This window comes from Macrobrachium nipponense, chromosome 2 (assembly GCF_015104395.2).
Source record: "Macrobrachium nipponense isolate FS-2020 chromosome 2, ASM1510439v2, whole genome shotgun sequence".
Taxonomy (NCBI): domain Eukaryota; kingdom Metazoa; phylum Arthropoda; class Malacostraca; order Decapoda; family Palaemonidae; genus Macrobrachium; species Macrobrachium nipponense.
The window spans coordinates 38,856,804-38,880,380 of NC_087201.1; the positions used below are offsets into that span (position 1 = coordinate 38,856,804).

The window sequence follows — 23,577 nt, forward strand, 5'->3', positions numbered from 1 at the left end:
AAAAGTAGAAGTAGGAGTCTTTTCTCAATCAGTATAGAAATCTAGTTCCATTATAATGCGGGCAACGCTAACCTTACCTGAAGAGATAGACACTGGCACTTCTAGCATACAATTTGAAGACATAAAGCAAAAATACTCCCTCAGAAGTGTGCGATTATATAAACGCAACTGTTCTTTGTGGGTATCAATTTTCTTTACTTTTTCTTCTTTGTTACCGGGAATAATCCGGTGAACTCATATGAGCAACAAATACCTGTGTTGGGTGGTACTGGAATCAGGCGCTCTTCTGTAATTTTTACATCATCAGAGGTGGTTTGTCCAAACTGAAGCTTATTGTATATGAGTATTTTAATGGCACTCACTTTCTATACTGATTGAGAAAACTCTTCTCAAAAGAGAAATTAAATATTGATAAAATACAGTTCTAAAGGCCTGTAGTAATTTACCAGTTCTTTTAAAAGATATAAACTATGCAGTTATATTTTCTAACTTCTTCTTTGACAGCCAGATAGTACATCCATTATCTTTTATTGTTACTGAGAATTATGTGATGCATTTATTTGCATACATATTGTGATATTCATTGTTTGGTAAAATATCATGAAGTTACATGTAAAGTATATACAGGCGGTCCCCGGCTTACGACGGTTCCGGCTTACGACGTTCCGAGGTTACGACGCTTTTTCTTAAATATTCAATGGAAATTCCGTCCTGGGTTACGACGCTTGTTCCGAGGTTACGACGCTGACGCTTCCGACGCTCCGAGTTAACGACGCTTTTAAAAAACGCATGCTATGATAAAAATCCTTTATAGTTTAGCACAGTACATAATAAAAATATGTTTTTGGTTACATTACAACAAAAATTTTGAGGTTATGATGATTTTTGACACTTTTTTTTCGTATTTTTTGAAATTTTTTTAGTGACGCCGCATATGCGGAACTAGTTTGCGGGCGAATGAAATACACTAGCTTGGGATGCGCAGTTTAAAACAGTCCAAAAGCGCAAATATAATGAAAAATCATTGCTTGTTTCCAGTACATAATTAAAAAAACTAAGTTTCTGGTTAGATTACAACACAAATTCCAAGGTTACGACGTTTTGTTATGCTTTTTAACGATACCTCATATGCAGAACTAGTTTTTGAGCGGAGGTGCATAAATTAATTAACGCTATTAAACTGTATGGTAAATTGACCGAACAACGACCTCGGACGGTCGAGGACGCCAAGCGTAACAATACGAAAGGACGCCACTTCAATCGCGTGCCTGCCTGCATTTCACTAGGTTGTGTGCTGAGACGTTGCTGAAATTCCTTGCCATTTTCGCAAATTTACAATGGCTCCTAAACGCCAAAGTACTTCCTCCGATGATAGTTCATCCAAGAAGAGGAAGGTCATCACGATGGAGGTCAAATATGACGTGATAAAGCGTTCGGAGAAGGGAGAAACTAACACCGAAATAGGCCGTTCTTTAGGCTTGAGCAGGACCACGGTGGTAACCATTGTGAAGGATAAGGAACGTATTCTGAAGCATGTTAAGGATGCTGCACCGATGAAGTCAACGGTGATAAACGAGAAGCAACGTAGCCAGAGCATTGTTGAAATGGAGAAATTGCTCATGATCTGGCTGGAGGACCAGAACCAGCGACGTGTTCCGGTGAGCTTAAGTGTGATCCAGGAGAAGGCTAGAGCGCTGCATGAGGCAGTAGTGAAAAAGTTTGGCGAAGGCAGTGCTGGTGGTGAATTTTCCGCGAGTAGAGGTTGGTTTAACCGTTTTAAGGCTCGTGCAAATTTGCATAATGTGAAGCTGCTAGTGCTGATAGCGAAGCAGCAGAAAGTTTTCCAGGTGGTTTGGCTGAGATAATTAAGGATGGTGGTTACACGGCTGACCAAGTCTTTAATGTGGATGAGACTGGATTATTTTGGAAAAGAATGCCAAATCGAACGTACCTTTCCAAGGAGGAGAAGTCAGCACCTGGCCATAAAGCTGGAAAGGAGCGACTGACTTTGCTGTTTGGGGCCAATGCAAGTGGTGATTTGAAACTGAAGCCCTTTTGCTGGTGTATTTGGCCGAGAATCCCAGGGCTTTCAAGGGCATTTTCAAGAGTCAACTCCCTGTGATTTGGAAATCTAACAAGAAGGCGTGGGTTACCTTAATGGTCTTCGAAGATTGGTTCAATGACCATTTCGTGCCAGCAGTGGAGCGGTATTTGACTTCGAAGGGTCTGCCTTTTAAGGCCCTCTTAGTCCTGGACAATGCCCCTGGTCACCCTTCAAATTTGAGCGACATGCATCCTAATGTGAAGGTGGTGTACCTCCCACCCAATACCACATCGCTGATACAGCCAATGGACCAGGGAGTAATAGCTAATTTCAAGGCTTACTACCTTAGAAGGACCATACGTTTTGCTTTGAGGGCCATAGAAGCTAACAAGGAGTTGACACTGAAGCAATTTCTGGATGGGCTACAACATTGCAGATGCAGTGAAGAACATTGCAAGTGCTTGGGACGAGGTGAAGACGACCACTTTAAATGGGGCCTGGAGGAAACTGTGTCCACAGTTTTGTGCACAGTTTTGAAGGCTTTGACCGCAGCAGAAGAAAAAAAAAAAACGTCGAGACTGTGACGAGGAAGATCGTAGGCTAAGCAAGAGGCTGAAACTAGATCTTGAACCTGATGATGTAACAGAGCTGCTGGCTTCCCATGGAGAGGAATTGTCTGCAGAGGACTTACTAGAACTTGAACACAAATGATTGAGGAAGAGGAGGCGGCACCAGAGCCAAAAACCCAGGTCATTAACTGTGAAAGGCTTGTCAGATGGGTTTTACTCATCTGGAGAGAGCCTTGGCTTCTTTTGAGGCAGAAGACCCTAACGTTTCTAGGTTTGACAAAATCAAGAGAGGAATCATGGATTTGGTGACTTTCTACAAGGAGACCCTGAAGGAGAAGCAGACGAAGAGAAGTGTGCAGTCCAGGCTTGACACTTTCTTTCACAAGTCTCCAGTACCACCACCTCCCACTCCTAGTCCTGGTAAGGAATTCTGAACTGTTTTACTAATTTATGTGTTTACATAGTGTACATATTAAAATGTGTTAATTTTTTAATGTAACAACTAAATGTAAGAGTAAATTGTAACTTCATTAATTTTCATCATTTGTAATTTTATTGCAGAAGTGGTGACAGTTCCAGATCCCCCTGTACTACCTGTGACAGTTCCAGATCTCCCTGTACTACCTGTGACAGTTCCAGATCTCCCTGTACTACCTGTGGACAGTTCCAGATCCCCCTGTACCTGGACCCTCTGTATCAGCCCGCCCACCTGTACGTGTACTACAATCAGGTAAGCAATTTCATTTTTCTCATTTTCATGTTGGAATTGTTTACACCCTACATACATACGTACACTAACTTACATAGTGGTACAATGTGTTTGATGTTGCATAACCTTATTATTTTTTTTTTTTTTCATTTCAGACCCCTTTGATAGTGACAGTGACCCAGATGACCCTGAGCCTTTCCATGGTTTTGATGCCTCGCCCTATACATCAGGTAAGGAATCCTTAACAAATTTGTATAAAATGTTTTATAAATTGCTAATAGAAATTTTATTAAAAGTGTACATATGCTACAATTACATCCACCTTATAATATATTTATGTACCCTATCATTCTTTCCAGATGTAGATGTTCCCTCATCAGTTGATACGAGTATCACCTCTCCAGAGCCCAAATCAGTTGATACGAGTAGTATCACCTCTCCCATTCCTTCAGGTAAAAGAATTCTTCATTTTTTATATTGAACATACGTATTACACACTACATATGTCAAACAGTAATAACATGTGCAGTAGTTACAGTAGTAGTAACTATCATTTTTATATTTTTTTATCATTCCAGACTCCCAAGCACCTGCCCATCCCACTCCATAGCCCAGCCACCCACTCTCATGTACCATATGGCCATCCCAGTAAGCAAGCCAACCACTAGAATTTGGTAAGGACATTTTTTTTTATTAATGTTTTATTATTACATATGTAATAACCATGTTATGTATGTAACATACATACTATATAATCATATGTACTATTACATTATCATTCCAGACTGGCATGCACCTGTGACTTACATAAACCAGACCTCTACATAGCCTACATGTCTTCATTTTGCTGAAGGTAAGGAATCTCAGTTGTGTTTAATGTTTGCATACGTACAATAAATTTTGTACACCTAAGTGGTTACATACTGTCCTTTAATATTAATTCTTCATTCCAGACTGCCCATCATCCTAGCCTGTTATCTGTGATAAAGCACACTGAAGTTAGGTTTGGAATGCATCCTTATCATGAATGCTCTACACCTCCACCTCCATCTCCCACAACCTAGGTAACAGCTTTGAGACTCACTAAAAGTTGGTAAGTTAATGTAAGGAATTTCTAAATTAAAAGTTTTTTATACTACATGTTATATGTGATATTAAACCACTGTATGGTGCATATTACTGTATGTAACTTACTATGCATAGAGTACTTACTGACAAAATTATTTTTTGTACATTCCAGAACCCCCTGAATGATGTAGGCTATGGGGCCACATAAGACTTTGTCCATCCAGGGTTACATTGAACGACAATTTAAACTAAAAGTAAGGAATTAATTAACATACATTAACTCCTTTTTAGTAACCTTGATATATCTACATAATTAACATATTGCATTCACAACTTTCTGTAGTGTATATTTTGTACACTAATTTTGTTACTTTTTCCTTCCAGAACCAACATTTTTCACACAACTCCAGGTTGTTACTACAAGTGTCATCAAGGGATAACTACAAGTAGAAGCACCATTTTTGGATGGAAAAAAACCCTTCAGGAAAGTATAGCGTATCAATGTAACATGTAGTGTAACAAAGTATGAACAGTAAGGTTTTTACATACAGTAGTACATATTACATACGTACATAACTTTTTTTTACAGGAATTTCCAACCAAGTTTGATTATGTACATATGTACATGTTATAAACCACTGTACGTATGGTTACTGTATGTAACTTACTAAACATACATAACATGACTTAACTTTGATACTTTTTTGGTACATTCCAGAAAACCAGGACCCCCTCCATGATGCAGGCTAGGGGCCGCATAAAAAACTTTGTCCAGGGTTACTACATAACATAGCATGACAAACTGTAAACTATGTACTACTGTACTAAAGGTAAGGAATTATACATAGTAGTAAACATACATTAAGTAAGTTTTATACGTACATACTAAAAAAAAGTGTGACCAAGATCTCTCACATGGGATAAGTGATCAAGGTCCCTCATGGAATTACATACTGTACACTCCCTGCTGAACAGGGGGTGTAGACCAATCATTTACAATATGCATACCAGTTGATATTAAACCACTGTATGGTGCATATTACTGTATGTAACTTACTATGCATAGAGTACTTACTGACAAAATTATTTTTTGTACATTCCAGAACCCCCTGAATGATGTAGGCTATGGGGCCACATAAGACTTTGTCCATCCAGGGTTACATTGAACGACAACTTTAAACTAAAGGTAAGGAATTAATTAACATACATTAACTAAGTTTTATACATGTTATATATGTGATATTAAACCACTGTATGGTGCATATTACTGTATGTAACTTACTATCATAGTACTTACTGACATACTAATTATTTTTTGTACGTTTCCAGAACCCCCTTAATGATGTAGGCTATGGGGCCACATAAGACTTTGTGCATCCAGGGTTACATAGCAGGACACTTTAAACTAAAAGTAAGGAATTAATTCACATACATTAACTTTTTTACTCTTGATATAACTCAAAGTAAGGAATTATAAACTAAAAGTAAGGAATTAATTAACATACATTAACTCTTTTACTCTTAATATCTATAATTTACATATTGCATTCAGGACTTTGTGTAGTATTTTGTACTAATTGTGTTATAGTACTTTTACCTTCCAGAGCTACCAGACTGGATTTTAGTGTACTCCAGGATCTAACAAATACTACTACGAAGTGTACAGTGCATCATATAAGGTTTAGTGGTATAATCTAACCTAAGGATTAAGTGTAGTACATTGTGCTTTATAGTGTCACAAGAGTTTAATAAAGAATTATACCTTCAAGAACCATCCTTTGCCATTGAAATAACCACACTACACATCATGCAATATACTTGCATGTCACACAGGTAAGGTCTCTAACTTTTTCTTAGTTTAAGGCATATTTCCAAGTGTCGTTCCGGCTTACGACGATTTTCGGCTTACGACGCGCCTCAAGAACGGAACCCCCGTCGTAACCCGGGGACTGCCTGTATAAAGATGTATTTTTCCCAGTCTACATTATTTGCATTATAATATGTGGCATTATTTAACCAGACTTGTAAATTAGTTTTTAAAACTAAATATACAACATCTGAGACATGCCACTCGTACTGTTTTACTAAAGGAAAGGAACATGGTGAGATACCAACTGCTGACAGAGTGCTATGTGTACTGCATTAGAAAAATATATATTTGTATAATCTTTTTTATATAACACAAGTTGTTATCAACTGACATCTACTTCCATACTAAAACTGCAGCGTAATGACAAATAAGGGTTACTTTTGGATAATTTAAAATGCTTTTTTCCTTTTTACACATCTTCCAAGGAGCAGGTGAATAATATACTTATATATAATAAAACAACTGATAGAATTATTAATGTCTTTATTTTTCAAAATTATGTAGAATGATGTTTTTCATGCTCAACCTCATATCCTTTTTCTGCACTGGTAATATATCATTTATCTATAGTAGTGTTACTATTAGTTTCAAGAGCATTGTCTATATTAACAGGTTGTATATTTTTACTAAGCTTCTCTTTCCTTGACTGAAACTTGCTGAGGCACTTACATAGTCGCTGAACAAAAAGATCCACATCTTTTCTTGTCATTCCAATGCTTGCTGCTGCTGTGAGATATGCCACTGGGTAGCTTTTTGAGTGAGCGCCCCAACCTTTGGTAAAAGGAAAGACTTTATATGAGTTTCTTGTTATCAAATCTTCTTATTCAAATGTATTAGGCAAATATTTAGAAAAAAATATACATTTTTAAAGAACTCAATAAAACTATTAAATGCACTCTTGAACAGCACTGCTTGCTACAGCTCTTATGAGAATAATTTAATGTCACTGAATGTACAATACATTACAAAACAATTATTACAGCATTTAGTGTAGTTTCTCTAAATACTTTTGAAAAGTACTACTGCAAAATGGTAAAAATTACCATTTTACATTTTCATTTTATAATCCCATGAGGAATTAAAAGTTATAATGGTTAACAGAGTAACATACACTGTACCTACTGAGAAAAATATATAATAGTAATTAATGTATTGTCCTCAACGAGTAATGCCATGAGTAATGCTAATGAAGCAATGGTAACAAAAATATATTACTCATTTTTATGTAGCCTTTAGTTTTAGTATTATCTTTTAGACAACACAAAAATTATTACATGGGGGCAAATCTCACAGACAATAATTATCTTCAAAATCAGTTATGGAGAGAGAGAGAGAGAGAGAGAGAGAGAGAGAGAGAGAGAGAGAGAGAAGAGAGAGAGAGAGAGAGAGAGAGAGAGAGAGAGAGAGAGAGAGAGAGAGAGATTAAAATGAAATCTCAAAAATAATAGCAGTGTACAGAAAAACATGTAATTTAGAAACCAAAAATGTTGTTGCACATCATGTCAACTGGAATATCAATGTCAAAATTCTTCACAAGTAAAGTTACCAGCACTTTCTAATCACCATTACATTACAAGACAGTAATCATTCAAGTTGCTTTTCTATTATTAACATATAAAGTATATAGCTGATGTGATAATAAAATTAAAATATAATTCTGCTTGTCATTTCACAAATAATAAATGGTGGTTTAAAGCATGAAAATAGCATCTATACAAGCATAAAAATACCACAATTCTTATTAATAAATAATTATAACCTATCCAACTGAGCAAATGGACTTAAATCTTTTTTGTAGACCTCTTAAATTGTACCCCTGTTTTGTTTGGGGAGGGAAGGGTACTAATTCTCCACGGGTGTATGATTCTAGGTACTTATTTCCTTTATAATCTCTTTTTATCATTTAAACGACCCTTCCTTGTGCACTCCAGTTTTTATATATGTCACTCTGCTAAGTAAAGAACCTCGAGTTGAACGATCTCGCAGAACACTCCATTGTTTTCACTTTCCTTCGTGTCTTCTACCTTTACATATATATATATATATATATATATATATATATATTATATATATAATATATATATATATATATATATATATAATATATATATATATATATATATATATATATATTACACACATTAATACCCCGAACTTACACGAGGTCAGGTTCCAGATCCACTCGTTTAAAGAGAATAACTTTGGCACGATCTCCCCTAATCATTCTCCCTAACTATTAAGCTAACTTTTAAATCAAATTAATGTTACTGTCATTCATTTCAAAAAAATAAATGGTTGGTAAAAATATAGGAGTATGTAAAGATTACATACATACAGTATCTCTGTTCCTTCCCCCTTCTGACTGATCTATTTTTAAACGTCTTCTCAACCACTTTTAAGAAATTCTTTGTTCTCTCTTTCTCTTTGCTTCTTAAATTCTTTCCATGAATAAACAGTGCCTTTTATTTGGACTAATACAACTCTAATTTATGTCGCTAACTGTGAGAGAGAGAGAGAGAGAGAGAGAGAGAGAGAGAGAGAGAGTGAGAGAGAGAGAGAGAGAGAGAGAGAGAGAGAGAGAGAAGCATTGTCTCTATGTAAGTATTAAGCTAACTTTTAAATGAAATTAATGTTACTGTAAGTTCATTTAAAAGTTAGCCCAAAGCCCTACCCTCTAAAAAGAAATAAATGGTTGGTAAAAATATAAGAGACCTTATAAAAGTTATCCCAAAGCATGGTTTGGTAAAAATATAGTTGAGTACGAAGATTACATACATACATATATATATATGTATATATATATCTATATATATAGATATATATATATATATATATATATATATATATATATACAGGCAGTCCCCGGTTACGACGGGGGTTCCGTTCTTGAGACGCGTCGTAAGCCGAAAATCGTCGTAAGCCGGAACGACGCTTGGAAATATGTCTTAAACTAATAAAAAGTTTACACCTTACTTGTAATCCTTTGGTTACACTACATGTTGTTTCCTGTAGTTTTATGTACAACCTGGAGTTATTTTTCATAAAAGAATGCTGGTTCTTGAAGGTAAAAAACTATTGTAATCCTCTGGTGACACTACATTCTTGAAGTTTTATGTACAACCTGGAGTGATTTTGCAAAATCTTGAGGGCTACAAGAACAGCTGATTACTATTTACGTATCATATAGACTAATTAAAGTATCTTTAATAGGCTTATATATTAGTACAACAAAACATTTCCTGCCATGAGTCAGAGGCCGTTTTTAATGAAACGAACACTTCTCTGTCCTATCTGTTCAGAAAATAAACGTTACGTCAATCCCCGAGACCATTGTTGCCAAAGCGTCTCTCTCTCTCTCTCTCTGATCAATTACATTGGAAACTTGACATTACGATTGCCCTAATATACGAATGTTTTGAGATATAACAGAAATTTGCGAAAATACAAGCTTGATATACAACGAAATATTTGAGATACGATTTTGCAATGAGTGTTAGTTGTATAGGCGACCAGATAAATGGCGTTCAGTCTGTTTGTTTGTTGGTTGCTGCATGTTAACACGTCGTTGTTTAGTTCGTTGTATTTGCGCCTATTTTTCGGGGGGGGGGTGTTATTTTGTCTATTTTATTATTAACCATGGGTCTCAAAGCTAAAGACAAAGCAGGTGATAAGAAAAAAACCCAAGAAAAATGATTTCGATGGAAGCAAAACATGAAATTATAGCAAAGCATGAACTTGGCGTTCGTATCGTCGATTTGGCAACGAGTTATGGTCGAAAATCCTTCTACAATAACCACGATCATCAAGCAGAAGAAGCTATAAAAACCCCCAGAGACCATTGTTGCCAAAGCGTCTCTCTCTCTCTCTCTCTCTCTCTCTCTCTCTCTCTCTCTCTCTCTCTCTCTCTCTCTCTCTCTCTCTCTCTCTCTCTCTCTGATCAAATTACGTACTGGATAATGTCTCTCTTTCTTTTGGATACTTCGATTTTGCCAAATATTGAGGGCTTACAAGAACAGTTGATTACTATTTACGTATCATATAGACTAATTAAAGTAAAACGTATCTTTAAATAGGCTTATATTATTAGTATCAACAAAACATTTACTGGCATGAGTCAGAGGCCGTTTTTAACGAAACGAACACTTCTCTGTCCTTAACTCGGAGCGTCGGAAGACGCCTCTCTCTCTCTCTCTCTCTCTCTCTCTCTCTCTCTCTCTCTCTCCTCTCTCTCTCTGATCAAATTACTGGATAATGTCTCTCTTTGGATACTTGAATTTGGCGTTGTAATCTATGCCAGAACTTTGTTTTGTTATTATTCTGGAAACAAGCAATGATTTTTTCATTATTTGCGCTTTTGGACTGTTATATGTAAACTAGTATGTATTCATTCGCTCGGAAACTAGTTCCGCATATGAGCGGTCACTAAAAAACATAGAAAACTACAACATAAAAAGTGTCGAAAATCATCATAATCTCAAAACCGTTTAACGAAACGAACACTTCTCTGTCCTTAACTCGGAGCGTTGGAAGACGCCTCTCTCTCTCTCTGCCTCTCTCTCTCTCTCTCTCTCTCTCTCTCTCTCGTCTCTCTCTCTCCCCCCCTCTCTCTGATCAAATTACTGGATAAGTCTCTCTTTGGATACTTGAATTTGCGTTGTAATACTAACCAGAAACTTCGTTTTTGTTTATTATACTGGAAACAAAGCAATGATTTTTTTCATTATTTGCGCTTTGGACTGTTATATGTAAACTAGTATGTATTCATCGCTCGGAAACTAGTTCTGCATATGAGGCGTCACTAAAAAACATAGAAAAATACAACATAAAAAGTGTCGAAAATCATCATAATCTCAAACCGTTTAACGAAACGAACACTTCTCTGTCCTTAACTCGGAGCGTCGGAAGACCGCCTCCTCTCTCTCTCTCTCTCTCTCTCTCATCTCTCTCTCTCTCTCTCTCTCTCTCTCTGATCAAATTACTGATAATGTCTCTCTTTGGATACTTGGAATTTGCGTTGTAATCTAACCAGAAACTTCGTTTTTGTTATTATTACTGGAAAACAAGCATGATTTTTTCATTATTTGCGCTTTTGGACTGTTATATGTAAACTAGTATGTTATTCATTCGCTCGGAAACTATATAGTTCCGCATATGAGGCGTCACTAAAAAACATAGAAAAATACAACATAAAAAGTGTCGAAAATCATCATAATCTCAAAATTTTTGTTGTAATCTAACCAGAAACTTATTTTTATTAATATACTGTGCTAAACTATAAAGGATTTTTATCATAGTATGCGTTTTTAAAAGCGTCGTTAACTCGGAGCGTCAGAAGCGTCAGCGTCGTAACCTCGGAACAAGCGTCGTAACCCAGGACGGATTTTTCCATTGAATATTTAAGAAAACGTCGTAACCTCGGAACGTCGTAAGCCGGAACCGTCGTAACCCGGGGACCCGCCTGTATATATATATATATATATATATATATATATATATATATATATATATATATATATATATATATAGAGAGAGAGAGAGAGAGAGAGAGAGAGAGAGAGAGAGAGAGAGAGAGAGATAATTAAGATGCTAATTTGGTAACCTCTCTCCCTCCTGTCACATTACTTGACATATCTAACAGCTCTGGACTTCAAGCTTCTGGTGGAGTTGTCTGAAATATTAATGAATGTATAGTAGATGAGCCATAAAAAATTCTCTTTATCTCATGCAGAGAGAGAGAGAGATAGAGAACAGTTGTTCTCACTTAAGAGTGAAATGGAAAGGTAATTTCTTTAAAATACTACTACATACAAATTTTGTAATTATAAACATTATTATTATTATAATAATATTATTTGCTGCTTCAGCACTATTAATCTATAAAGAGTTCTTCTCTATCTTTCTGATGACGGCTTTCTCGTTGTTGCTTAGACTGGCGAGCAACACAGCCAAAGGGCATGGTAAAATCGGTTGGGTCATTTGATTTATTATTGCTTATACAATTCTCTCTCTCTCTCTCTCTCTCTCTCTCTCTCTCTCTCTCTCTCTCTCTCTCTCTCTCTCTCTCTAACGCGACGTTTCCTCCTGATCGACAGGACATTATCAAGCGATAACTGCTGAGGGACTGAATTCCAGTGGCGAGTCCTTCTCCTTTTATCGAACAAACTCGTAAACCGAGAAACTCGAGCCGCCCTTGACAAGTGGTACATGACGGAGGAAGAGAGAAGGAACATTCCGCCCCCGGAGGATATCAAAACTTTTCTATAAAGCCTTCATGCACCACCAATACAAGAAGAATGCAGCAGCCATGAAGAAAATAATAGAGGAACACGTCCGCCCCATGGAGGAAGGAAAGAGAGTGTCCCTCATTATTTACTACAAGAATCGGCGTACGAAAGACCTCCTGATGAAGAACAACCCCTCCCCACCGGCAGGAGACCCCCTGAAGCAGTCCAACGTCGTCTACCGATACGTATGCCCCGCCCAAGGATGCCCTGGGATTTACATCGGCATGACGACGATGCGCCTGTCAAAAAGGATTTCCTGCCACGCCCAGGAGGGCGCCATTAGGCAGCACGCCCTTGCAGTACACCGCAGAAACATCACGAGAGACGACATCGTCAGGAATATTAAGATCATCGGGAGAGCACCTGACGACGACGTCTGCGTGTCCTAGAAGCGCTGCTCATCCTCGAGGAAAGCCTCCCCTCAATACCACCCAAGAAGCGTTCCTGGTACCGACATGTGTGAGGAGAACCACACCCCTCCCCCCTAACGAAAGTACCAGCGCGCATGGAACGAACACCGGACATGAGAATAATACCAGGGGTGACGTCACGCAGGTAGAAGCCAATCAAGAGGCTCCCGGTGATACCCCCTACCTGAGAAGGTCTGCAAGACTCGTCAACGCCCGCCGTATGAGTCACCTTCCCGGGAACCAATAAAAACTCGACCTACCGGAGAAGTGCTCTGACCGTACTGGAGAGCTCGCAACACCACGATAAAAGGAGAAGGACTCGCCACTGGAATTCAGTCCCTCAGCAGTTATCGCTTGATAATGTCCTGTCGATCAGGAGGAAACATCGCGTTAGAGAGAGAGAGAGAGAGAGAGAGAGAGAGAGAGAGAGAGAGAGAGAGAGAGAAGAGAGAGAGAGAGAATTGTATAAGCAATAATAAATCAAATGACCCAACCGAATTTTACCATGCCCTTTGGTGCGTTGCTCGCCAGTCTAAGCAACAACGAGAAAGCCGTCATCAGAAAGATAGAGAAGACTCTTTATAAGATTAATAGTGCTGAAGCAGCAGTCATTTTTAACAAAACATGTCTACGAGAGGGTCTCCTTCCGAAATTATTATTATTATTATTTGAAAATATTGACAAACACAGTACACTATATGTACAATAAAAATCCTCTCATCCCAGTAAAAGAGAGAGAGAGAAAGAGAGAGAATTATTATTTTTATTATCTAATGTTATTCAGTTTACACATGTATACAATGACTTAGGTCCAGGAGAATCGATGGGACAGATAATTACCTCCTCCACTGCACAACACTTCACTAACACAAGGATAAGTTCTGTTAACCAATATAAAAGACTGGCAAAAGCATGGAATTCAGAAAGCAAGGGAGCAAGGCTTGGGAGAAGATAAGGGGGCTACAGTGAGCTCCCCATATTCACGGGGGATGTGCACCAGACCCCCCCATAACAGCTACAATCCATAAATACTTAGAACCCCCTCTATAAATGCTTATAACTCCTATCTTGAAAGTTCAAATACCAAATGTTTACTTCATCCTACATCAAATGTACCTTAAATTATTATTCTACTATTACTGTATCAATCTTTGAAATGATATTATTAATATCATTTCAAAGTCATCTTAAACATTTTACCATTAGAAATATATATGTACAGCCAATAACTCGAGAGAGAGAGAGAGAGAGAGAGAGAGAGAGAGAGAGAGAGAGAGAGAGAGAGAGAGAGAGAGAGAGAGAGAGAGAGAGAGCAACATCATATATTTGACCATCAAGAGTGAAATTACTTATGAATCATTTTAGAGCCATAGGGAATTATATGACCTTACCTTACAGACCTTACACTTCGTTCGGGTTGCCCCAGGTCCCTCAGTGTGAGGCGCCTCTAATGTCTACCAGAGAGTTGCTAGTACATCTTCCGGTATATTTTGCATCTTCCAATCTTGGATGGTCTGGGATGCAGTTTAGATATTTGTCGAGCTTATTCTTAAACACATCTACGCTCACTCCTGATATTATTCTCAGTATGATGCTGGCAACGCATTGAATAGACGCTGCATTATCGATGCTGGTGCGTAGTGGATTTAATGTTCTGTGTCTTTCCTTATTTTTCCTGGTATAGTTTTGGGCACTATTAATCTACCTCTGCTTGCTCTTTCTGATATTTTAGTTCCATTGATATTTCTGGTTATTCCTTCTATCTGTTTCCATGCATGAATTATCATGTAGCGTTCTCTTCTCCTTTCTAGACTATATAATTTTAAGGATTGTAGTCTTTCCCAGTAGTCTAGGTCCTTAACTTCTTCTATTCTAGCTGTAAAGGACCTTTGTACACTCTCTATTTGTGCAATATCCTTTTGATAGTGTGGGTACCATATCATATTGCAATATTCAAGTGGACTAACGAACATATGTTTATAAAGCATAATCATGTGTTCAGCTTTTCTTGTTTTGAAGTGCCGTAACAACATTCCCATTTTTGCTTTACATTTTGCCAACAGAATGGCTATTTGATCATTGCATAACATGTTCCTATTCATCATCACACCAAGGTCTTTAACTGCTTCCTTATTTGTGATTGTCTCATTATTAGGTCCCCTATATGCATATAGCTTTCCTTCTCTGTCTCCATAATTTATTGATTCAAATTTATCAGAGTTAAATACCTATCCTATTTACCTCTGCCCAATCATATACTTTGTTAAGGTCTCTTTGTAGAGCGTTCCTATCTTCATCACAAGTAATTTCTCTACTTATTCTTGTGTCATCAGCGAAACTACTCACTACCGAATCCTTAACATTACTGTCTATGTCTTCAATATAATAACAAACAATATTGCAGCTAGCACCGTACCTTGTGGCACACCGGATATTACCTTGGTTTCATCCGATTTCTCATCGTTTGCAATAACTATCTGTTTTCTGTTGTGTAAAAATTCTTTTAACCATCTTCCTACTTTATCTACAATATTGTGTTTTCTAATTTCTTTGCTAATATATTATGGTCTACTTTGTCAAAAGCTTTTGCAAAGTCTAGATAAACCACATCTGTTTCATTTCCGCTTTTCATATTTTTGAATATGTTCTCACGGTGGACTAACAGTTGGGTTTGTGTACTTTTTCCGGGTACGAAACCGTGTTGTCCTATATTAAACAAATTATTTTTTATTAAATGTTTCATAGTATTTTTCTTCATTACCCTTTCATACACTTTCATAATATGTGATGTTAGACTCACAGGCCTATAATTACTTGCCTCTAGTTCTTGATCCACTTTTGAAAGTAGGGGTGATATTATGCTAATTTGTGCTCATCATAAATCTTGCCTGTATCTACACTTTGTCTTAATAATATTGCAAGTGGCTTTGCGATAGAATGAACTACTTTCTTTAACAAGATAGCAGGGACTCCATCCGGCCCTGCAGCAGCTCCATTTTTAATTTCATTAATTGCCTGCACAATATCAGCTTCATTAATTTCTATGTCAGCTAAATATTCACTATTTTCGTCCCTTACTTCTATATCATTATCTTCATTATCTATTCTAGGGGTGAATTCTCTCTTATATCGTTCTGCCAGTATGTTGCAAATTTCCTTTTTTTCTTTTTTTATTCGTTAATCTCCCTTCAATTCTCAGAGGGCCTATTTTCTCTATTCTTCCTTTATTCATCTTCTTCGCATATGAGTATAATAGTTTGGGGTTTTGCTTGATATTTAATAGGGTTTTTTCTTCCAAGTCCCGTTTTTCATTTTCTTTTGATTGTATAATCTTTTGTTCTGCATTTTCTATCTTACTTTTTAGTTCTATAACTTTCCATGCATTTTTTTCTTTTGCAAGACCTTTTTTCCACTTTCTGATTTTCTGGAACAAGATCCTTCTGTCTCTTGGTATGCATGAATGATGTTTACTTTTCTTCTTCGGTATATATTTATCCACTATTTTCTCCAATATTTATATAATATCTCCGTATTTTTTACCTTATGTCATCACATTACGAAATGTTATCCCAATCTTTGGTTTTTTAATGTCTTCATTAAAATTTCTGACCATTTTATGTTTTTACTTGTAGAAGTTGTTTTTCCTATCCTTCCCAACTTTTCATTTCTTGCTTATCTCTATTTTCACTTGCTTTGGAATGAACTGTTAATTCTATGACATTATGATCTGAAATACTCGGCATTATAAACTATTATTTCTTTAACATAATTCATCTCGTTCACAAATACTAGGTCTAAAGTATTTTCCTTTCTTGTTGGCAGGTGATTTATTTGTTGAATGTTGTATTCTAGTAGCATATCTAATAGCTTTTCAAATTGCCTCTTATCTTCTGCACTACTATTACTCTCTTTTTTATATGTATAAGTACAACCACAGTCTCCTATTCGTTCTTTCCATTCTACGAAAGGAAAGTTGAAGTCACCAGATAGGAGAATAGTCCAGTCCTTGTGATTTCTACATATATCATCCAATTTTTCAATTATTAAGTCAAACTCTTTAGTATTAGGAGGTCTATATATTACTATGTTCATCAATTTTTCAGATTCAAATTCTACCGCTATTAGTTCACATTCTGAGTTACTATATTTCTCATATATTTTTTCCTTGTTTTTTGTCTTTCCCATATATTGCGGTTCCCCCTTGATTCCTATTTTTTCTATCTGATCTATAAGTTTGGAACCCTTTTATTTGATCATCATTCCCAGTCTCTTGGGAATACCAGGTTTCACTTATATTCATTATATCTATTTTCTTTTCATTTTTGGGTTAGTTCTTCTAAGTACTCTATTTTTCTTTTTGAGTTACTCGTAACTAAACCCTGCGCATTCATCACTATGATGGTTTGCGTGTTTTTCTCCTTCATTAATATTGGTAGTAATAAGGATTTTCCCAAGTCTCTTTCCTGTTCTGGTATGTTGTTCTTTTTTCATTTCCAGAAATTCTGACATTAAAAAATCCAACTTTTCCATAATATTTGATCTTCCTTCATCATAATTATTTATTTTGTGTCTGAATCTGCAATTTTCTCCGTTTCTCTGCAATATCCTCTTGCATAATAAATACAGTTATTATCTCTTGAGTAGAATTTCGGAGCTGATGCTTTGAAATTTTTTGCTGACACCTCTGCATATCTCATTGGTGGGGTTTGCTTTTCTCTTTTACCTGATATTCTTGATTTCTCTCTTTATTTGTTTCTTTCTTATTTTGGATTTTATTACTTGGTTGGTTATTTATTTGATTATGAGAGAGACGAGAGAGAGAGAGAGAGAGAAGAGACGAGAGAGGAGGAGAGATGAGAGAGAGAGAGAGAGAGAGAGATGAGGCATTAGCAATAATTTGGACCCATAGTTACTTTGTCCAGAAATGTGACATTTCTGACAGAACCCCCCCCCCCCCTCACTTCACAGCTTGAAAGGAGTGTTATTATTATTATTATTATTATTATTATTATTATTATTATTATTATTATTATTATTATTATTCTATTAAAAATAATGGCAGAATTCACAGAATTGATTTTGTACAATATTCTTTCAATTCTCCTTATGATTTGTCTTTCTGGCACGCTGGTATTATGAAGCAGCTGTCCAATATTCATCGTGCTGTAGGTCGTCAACGGAATTTCAGGCTGGTGTTATCAAAGGCAAACTGGTTATCAGGGACAGGCTGGGGTCGTCAACAGGTATACAAGTGCGTTTCGTAGGTCGGGAACAGGCCGTAGTCATCAGGGGTCTATCCGGTATTCTTTGTTTTTTCTTTGTTTCTGGTTTTTAAAGGCGTCTACATGTTTCGGCCACCTCGTTTGGCCATCTTCAGGACGGGATCGCTGAGTGCAATGGTCTGTGTCAGATGTATTCACGCTATTTATTGCATTCGGGTGGTTTGAAGAAATGGGTACCTCACTTTTCATTGGGCAATACCTGTGACGTCACGAGCGATGTCATCAGGGGGCCTGTTGCTGGTTGGCTGTCCTCTTCGTGGGCGGAGCCTCATCCTTGTTGGTGATGGTGGAGGCCCTCTCGAAGGGCGTGCTACCAGGTCGTCCTCAGGGCGAGAGCTTTAGCTTCGATCACCCTCAGGGTTACTAGGGACGTCCTCAGGATGAGAGCTAACGCTTCTATCAATTTCAGGATCCCTCTGGTGCAATTGTCGTTGTGGGGCATTGTCTGCTGCTCTCCTGACGGCGGTGGGGAGGAGGAAGGTCTCCTGTGTGACGTTCAAACTGGGCTTCTCCCTCCCAATGTGCAGCGATTCTAAGATTCACAAACGACGTAGATCGGGTGCTTGGTCGATAACCTCGAAGTTACCGACGATGTCGCTGCGGCGGATTCTTTCATTATGTGCAGACCTTGCATGATTAAATATTGTTCCTTCCTGCGTGTGACAGGAGATCCTCTTGGAGAGGCGCATTGACGTCATCCCGATGTAAGTTCCGAGGCATCCTCGGATTGGGCATGTGTATCTGTAGATGATGTTCGTCCTCTTCAAGGGATCCTGCGACGGTGCGGGGTATTCTTCATAATAAGGCTACATGTTTTTTTACTTGTGTAAAATATGATCAAGTTGATCACCAAGTAGGATGAGGCTCCGCCCACGAAGAGGAAAGCCAATCAGCAACGGGCCCCCTGATGACTCCGCTTGTGACATCACAGGTATTGCCCAATGAAAAGTGAGGTACCCATTTCTTCAAACCACCCGAATGCAATAATTAGCGTGAATACATCTGACACAGACCATTGCACTCAGCAATCCTGTCCCGAAGATGGCCAAAAGAGGTGGCCGAAACATGTAGACGCCTTTAAAAACCAGAAACGAAGAAAAAACAAGGAATAGCGGATAGACCCCTAACGACTACAGTCTGTTCCCGACCTACCAAACGCACCTGTATACCTGTTGACAACCCCAGCCTGTCCCTGATAACTAGTTTGCCTTTGATAATACCAGCCTGAAATTCCGTTGACGACCTACAGCCCGATGAATATTGGACAGCTGCTTCATAATACCAGCGTGCCAGAAAGACAAATCATAAGGAGAATTGAAAGAATATTGTACAAAATCAATTCTGTGAATTCTGCTATTATTTTTAATAAAACTTGTTTGAAAGAAGGTCTGTTTCCAGCATACATATTATTATTATTATTATTATATATTAATTTACTCTTACTAATTTGAAAATTAGCATTTTTTATGTATTAGGTAAATCATTTATTTATGGTACAAAACAGAGAGAGAGAGAGAGAGAGAGAGAGAGAGAGAGAGAGAGAGAGAGAGAGAGAGAGAGAGAGAGAGAGAATAATTATTTAAATATCATTTAATCTTGCTACTTAATACAGTATTAGAGAGAGACAGAGAGGGAGAGAATTATTATGTAATACTTAATCTTATTAAACTTATTAACACAGTATTAATCAATATTAATATTTGAAAATTAGTAAATAATTTTTGTATCATAAAAATGTATTTAGTCATGAAAATAACATCAAAATACACTAATTAGTGAACATTTACCGACATTTAAAAAGACATTTTCCCTGAGAGAGAGAGAGAGAGAGATCAAGAGAGGAGAGAGGAAGAGAGAGAGAGAGAGAGAGAGAGAGAGAGAGAGAGAGAGAGAGAGAGAGAGAGAGAGAGGAGAAGATAGAGAGAGAATTCTTTTTATTATTTAATATCTCTAAATCTTTATCACACTTAATACAATATTAATCAATATTAATATTTAAAAATTAGTCAATCATTTTTGTCATAAAAATGTATTTACATAGTCATAAAAATAAAATCAAAATAGTACACTAATTAGTGAATATTTATCAACAGAAAAACCAGTAAACGAGCGAGTCCTCCCGCCAATAATTTTTAGAATATGAATGAAATGAAATATGAAATTTAGGCTTAAAGCCAAGCACTCCCACAGAAAAATACACGAATAGGTGAGTCCCTGAACTTCGAAAATGCAAACATGGGTGGTTGACTGTAATAGCAGAAGAGAAAAATTTTTTATGGGAAGAGTCGGCGCCAGACAATCAGGAGCTGGCGGCAGGTGCTGGGTGCTCTCAGGTTGTATATGGCACCAAGTGTATCTGGGTGCCAGGGGACCTAGTAGCTCAGGAAGCTAGTCGGTGTTCCTGGCCACTCGGCACTGATTCTCGGCTGTCAAGAGCACATATTCATTCAAAAGCCCACCACCAATAAAATAAGTAATTTCTCTCCTTACTACATTCTGCCCTTACACTTTTTCACATACATCTCTACAAAGGAAAGTGTAATAAGATGTTTTAATCAATTCTTTACCAACCATTGTTTGAAATACACAAAGTACTATCACACAAACATACCTGAAACTCTATAAACATTATTTGAGACTTGCAGATATGTATCGCCACCGAAAACATGGGTTTGGTAGTGAAAGCGATGTTTACGTTATAAACACTACTCGGTAAAGGAGAGTTAATCTAACAATTGCAAATTTGCTGTAGCAATATATGATAAACTTGACTCAGATCTTAACAAAAAAAATAAAATACGAGGCTATTCGAAATCAGCGATATTACTTCACTGAAATCCAGTTTTCCCAATCGGTGAATAATAAACAAAGCTGCTGCAAACACCCGATGTTTACCCAAGTGCAGCAGAAAGAGAATGAGGTTGTCTACTAAGTCATCCTATTATTCACATTAGTAGGCAGGCTAGTCACCTACACAATCGGAGCGCTACCATAAATTTCAAAATTTAAGCCACTGCACGAGTGGAAAGTATAGCTATGTAATTACTTGGTAAGTTATTTATATGAAATATAAGTGTACATTTTGTGGTGCACTTACACTGTACCACAGTACAACTAAAAAAGAATCTGTAAAGCAATCACATAATGTATTACATGTACAAACATGATTCCAAGTGAATATAGAAAGGATTAGGTTCGAAGCAAATCTGAAATTGTGCCAAATCTAATTATCTTACCTTCAAATGTATATCCAGCGATGGCTTTGACATCAGTAGTTGCAATCACCCTGGTGCCTGAAACACCTCTCAAAAACAGCATGGAACCAAGTTCTGTCAGTGCTGCACTTTCTTCAACTGGTAAGCTCATGGCTGTTATGAGATAGACACATTAAGAGTTAAAGACATGTCACACTGAAGCATTAAACTACTAATTAAATCAATCATTAAAGTTTTTATCTATGTCAAGCATGACTTGAACCAATAGCCTTTGTTTAACATTAACAGACTGTTTTACAAGCCAGCTCAAAATGCCCATAAAAGATAAACTTTGTGATCTGATAATACACATGGGACAAAAATAGTAATGAGAGAATCACAAGTTTTCAAATGTAACCCCTCAAAATGTGTAGTGCAAGGTGTAGTGCAGAATGCATACGATAAATTACCAGTGTAACCCACAATATGTGTAACAGAGTACATACATATATGTATATAGTAAACTAATGGCAAACTACAGAAAATTTATAGCACTGAGGAGCATAACCCTTTTGTTTAATAAGCAACAGAAGCAATGTGTACTGTAATGTAAGTGTAACTGGATTTACACTGGTGCTGATAAAATGTCAAAGGAAATTATACATACATTGTACCCATGGGAGATCTAAGTTAAATTCCAAGCATTCAAGTTTAACAAAATACAGAACAAGAGCTCTTATATGACTCAGGCCTGACTGGAGTCCCTGATCTTAGCACAAGGTGTCCGTTATGCACTTGTCCGTTGACCCATATAGAAAGTGGGCACAACAGTAAAAATAATGTTCAAGAACATATTTAAACTAAGATAGATGCTAAAAAATCAAGTATCCCTTGTCATGTTCAAGTCTTGATACTTTTACATAAAAAATACAAATTGACATCATACCAAGAAGAAAAGAAGGTAATCATAAGAATATAGCATTCATCATTAACCTCCATTAATTTTGTCCATTTGCACACTTTACGTCTACAGAACTACAGTACATCTTCGGAGATAACCTTTCCAGGGGTTGACTCAATGATGGCTCGGTGAGTAATTACAAGCAACTTTGGGTCCTAAATAGAAGGCAATTGTACTAAAGGGTGAGGAAATCCTTTCTGAGCTCATTTACAAGTGCTGCATCTAGCCATTTTCCAGCTAAGCTGTTAACCAGATTACTTGAAATCCTAGCTTTTAAAATCAGCTTAAGCCTACAGTTAATTTCTGGTAAGACTAAACTTTCATCATTCAGCCTCAAAAGGAAAAAAGGGTTGATGGAATATACGTCTGACATCTATCAGAAGAAGCATGGATATTGCTTCTACAAGAGAAAAAATATATTTTTATAATAAAATAAGGTTTTGTATATACAGGCACTCCCCGGCTTACGACAGGGGTTCCATTCTTGAGACGCCGTAAGCCAAAAATCGTCGTAAGCCGGAAAATCGTCAAACATCCTAGGAAAACCTTACTTTTAATGCTTTGGGTGTATTAAAATCTATGTAAACTGCATTTTATTGCATTTTTCATCAAAAAAACCTTCAAATATTGATTATTTTGCATTTTTTGAGTCATATTTCTTCCATCAGATCAGCGCCGTAACCCTGAAACAACCTGGAAATAATTTCTGATGAATAAAATTGAAAAGCGCAGTAACCTCGGAACGTCATAAGCTGAACCCGTCGTAAGCCGGGGCTGCCTGTAATTATAGCTAAGAGCTTTCTACCTAGGGCAGCTTAACAATTGAAAATTTACGCTAGCGCTAGTTCCGGTTATGGTGTAGTTAGAATGCCCTGCCCACTACCAGGGGACATATGTAGGTAACAACCTGGCAGAGAGCTTCAATTCGTTTCCCGCTCTAAAGTCCATTCAAGGGGAGGTGGGTGGGCTCTGATCCTATAATTGTTCCGATACGTATACAAACCATCGGTCCTTTAACAATAGGAAAGTAGCTAGCGGCAGCTGGAACGGTCGTAAGCTTCGAACAAGGGAGAACGGTAGTTAACTGCTTGTCCGATCGTCGCGCGCGCGCGACTGGGAGGTAAACAAATCACTTTTGCTTTCGGCCGTGTGTGGGAAGGACGTGTTCGCCATCGCTCTGCCCGCG

The 23,577-nt window shown here is 37.3% G+C and overlaps 1 protein-coding gene and 1 long non-coding RNA gene across 2 annotated transcripts in view; one reads left to right on the forward strand and one right to left on the reverse strand.

The window, feature by feature from the left end:
• The first annotated feature begins 3,363 nt into the window (after positions 1–3,363).
• LOC135221415 (uncharacterized) lies at positions 3,364–4,409 on the forward strand. Its single transcript, XR_010315936.1, has 5 exons — positions 3,364–3,552; positions 3,682–3,774; positions 3,901–3,996; positions 4,107–4,175; positions 4,276–4,409. It is a non-coding gene; the product is annotated as an uncharacterized LOC135221415 (long non-coding RNA).
• A 2,317-nt stretch (positions 4,410–6,726) lies between these two features.
• LOC135220533 (O-phosphoseryl-tRNA(Sec) selenium transferase-like) overlaps positions 6,727–23,577 on the reverse strand; it is a gene marked incomplete at its 5' end in the record, with an annotated part of 104,206 nt that continues 87,355 nt past the window's right edge. The window contains 2 exon segments of the mRNA XM_064257717.1: positions 6,727–7,031; positions 21,473–21,604. Coding sequence (XP_064113787.1) covers positions 6,817–7,031; positions 21,473–21,604 — 347 coding nt within the window.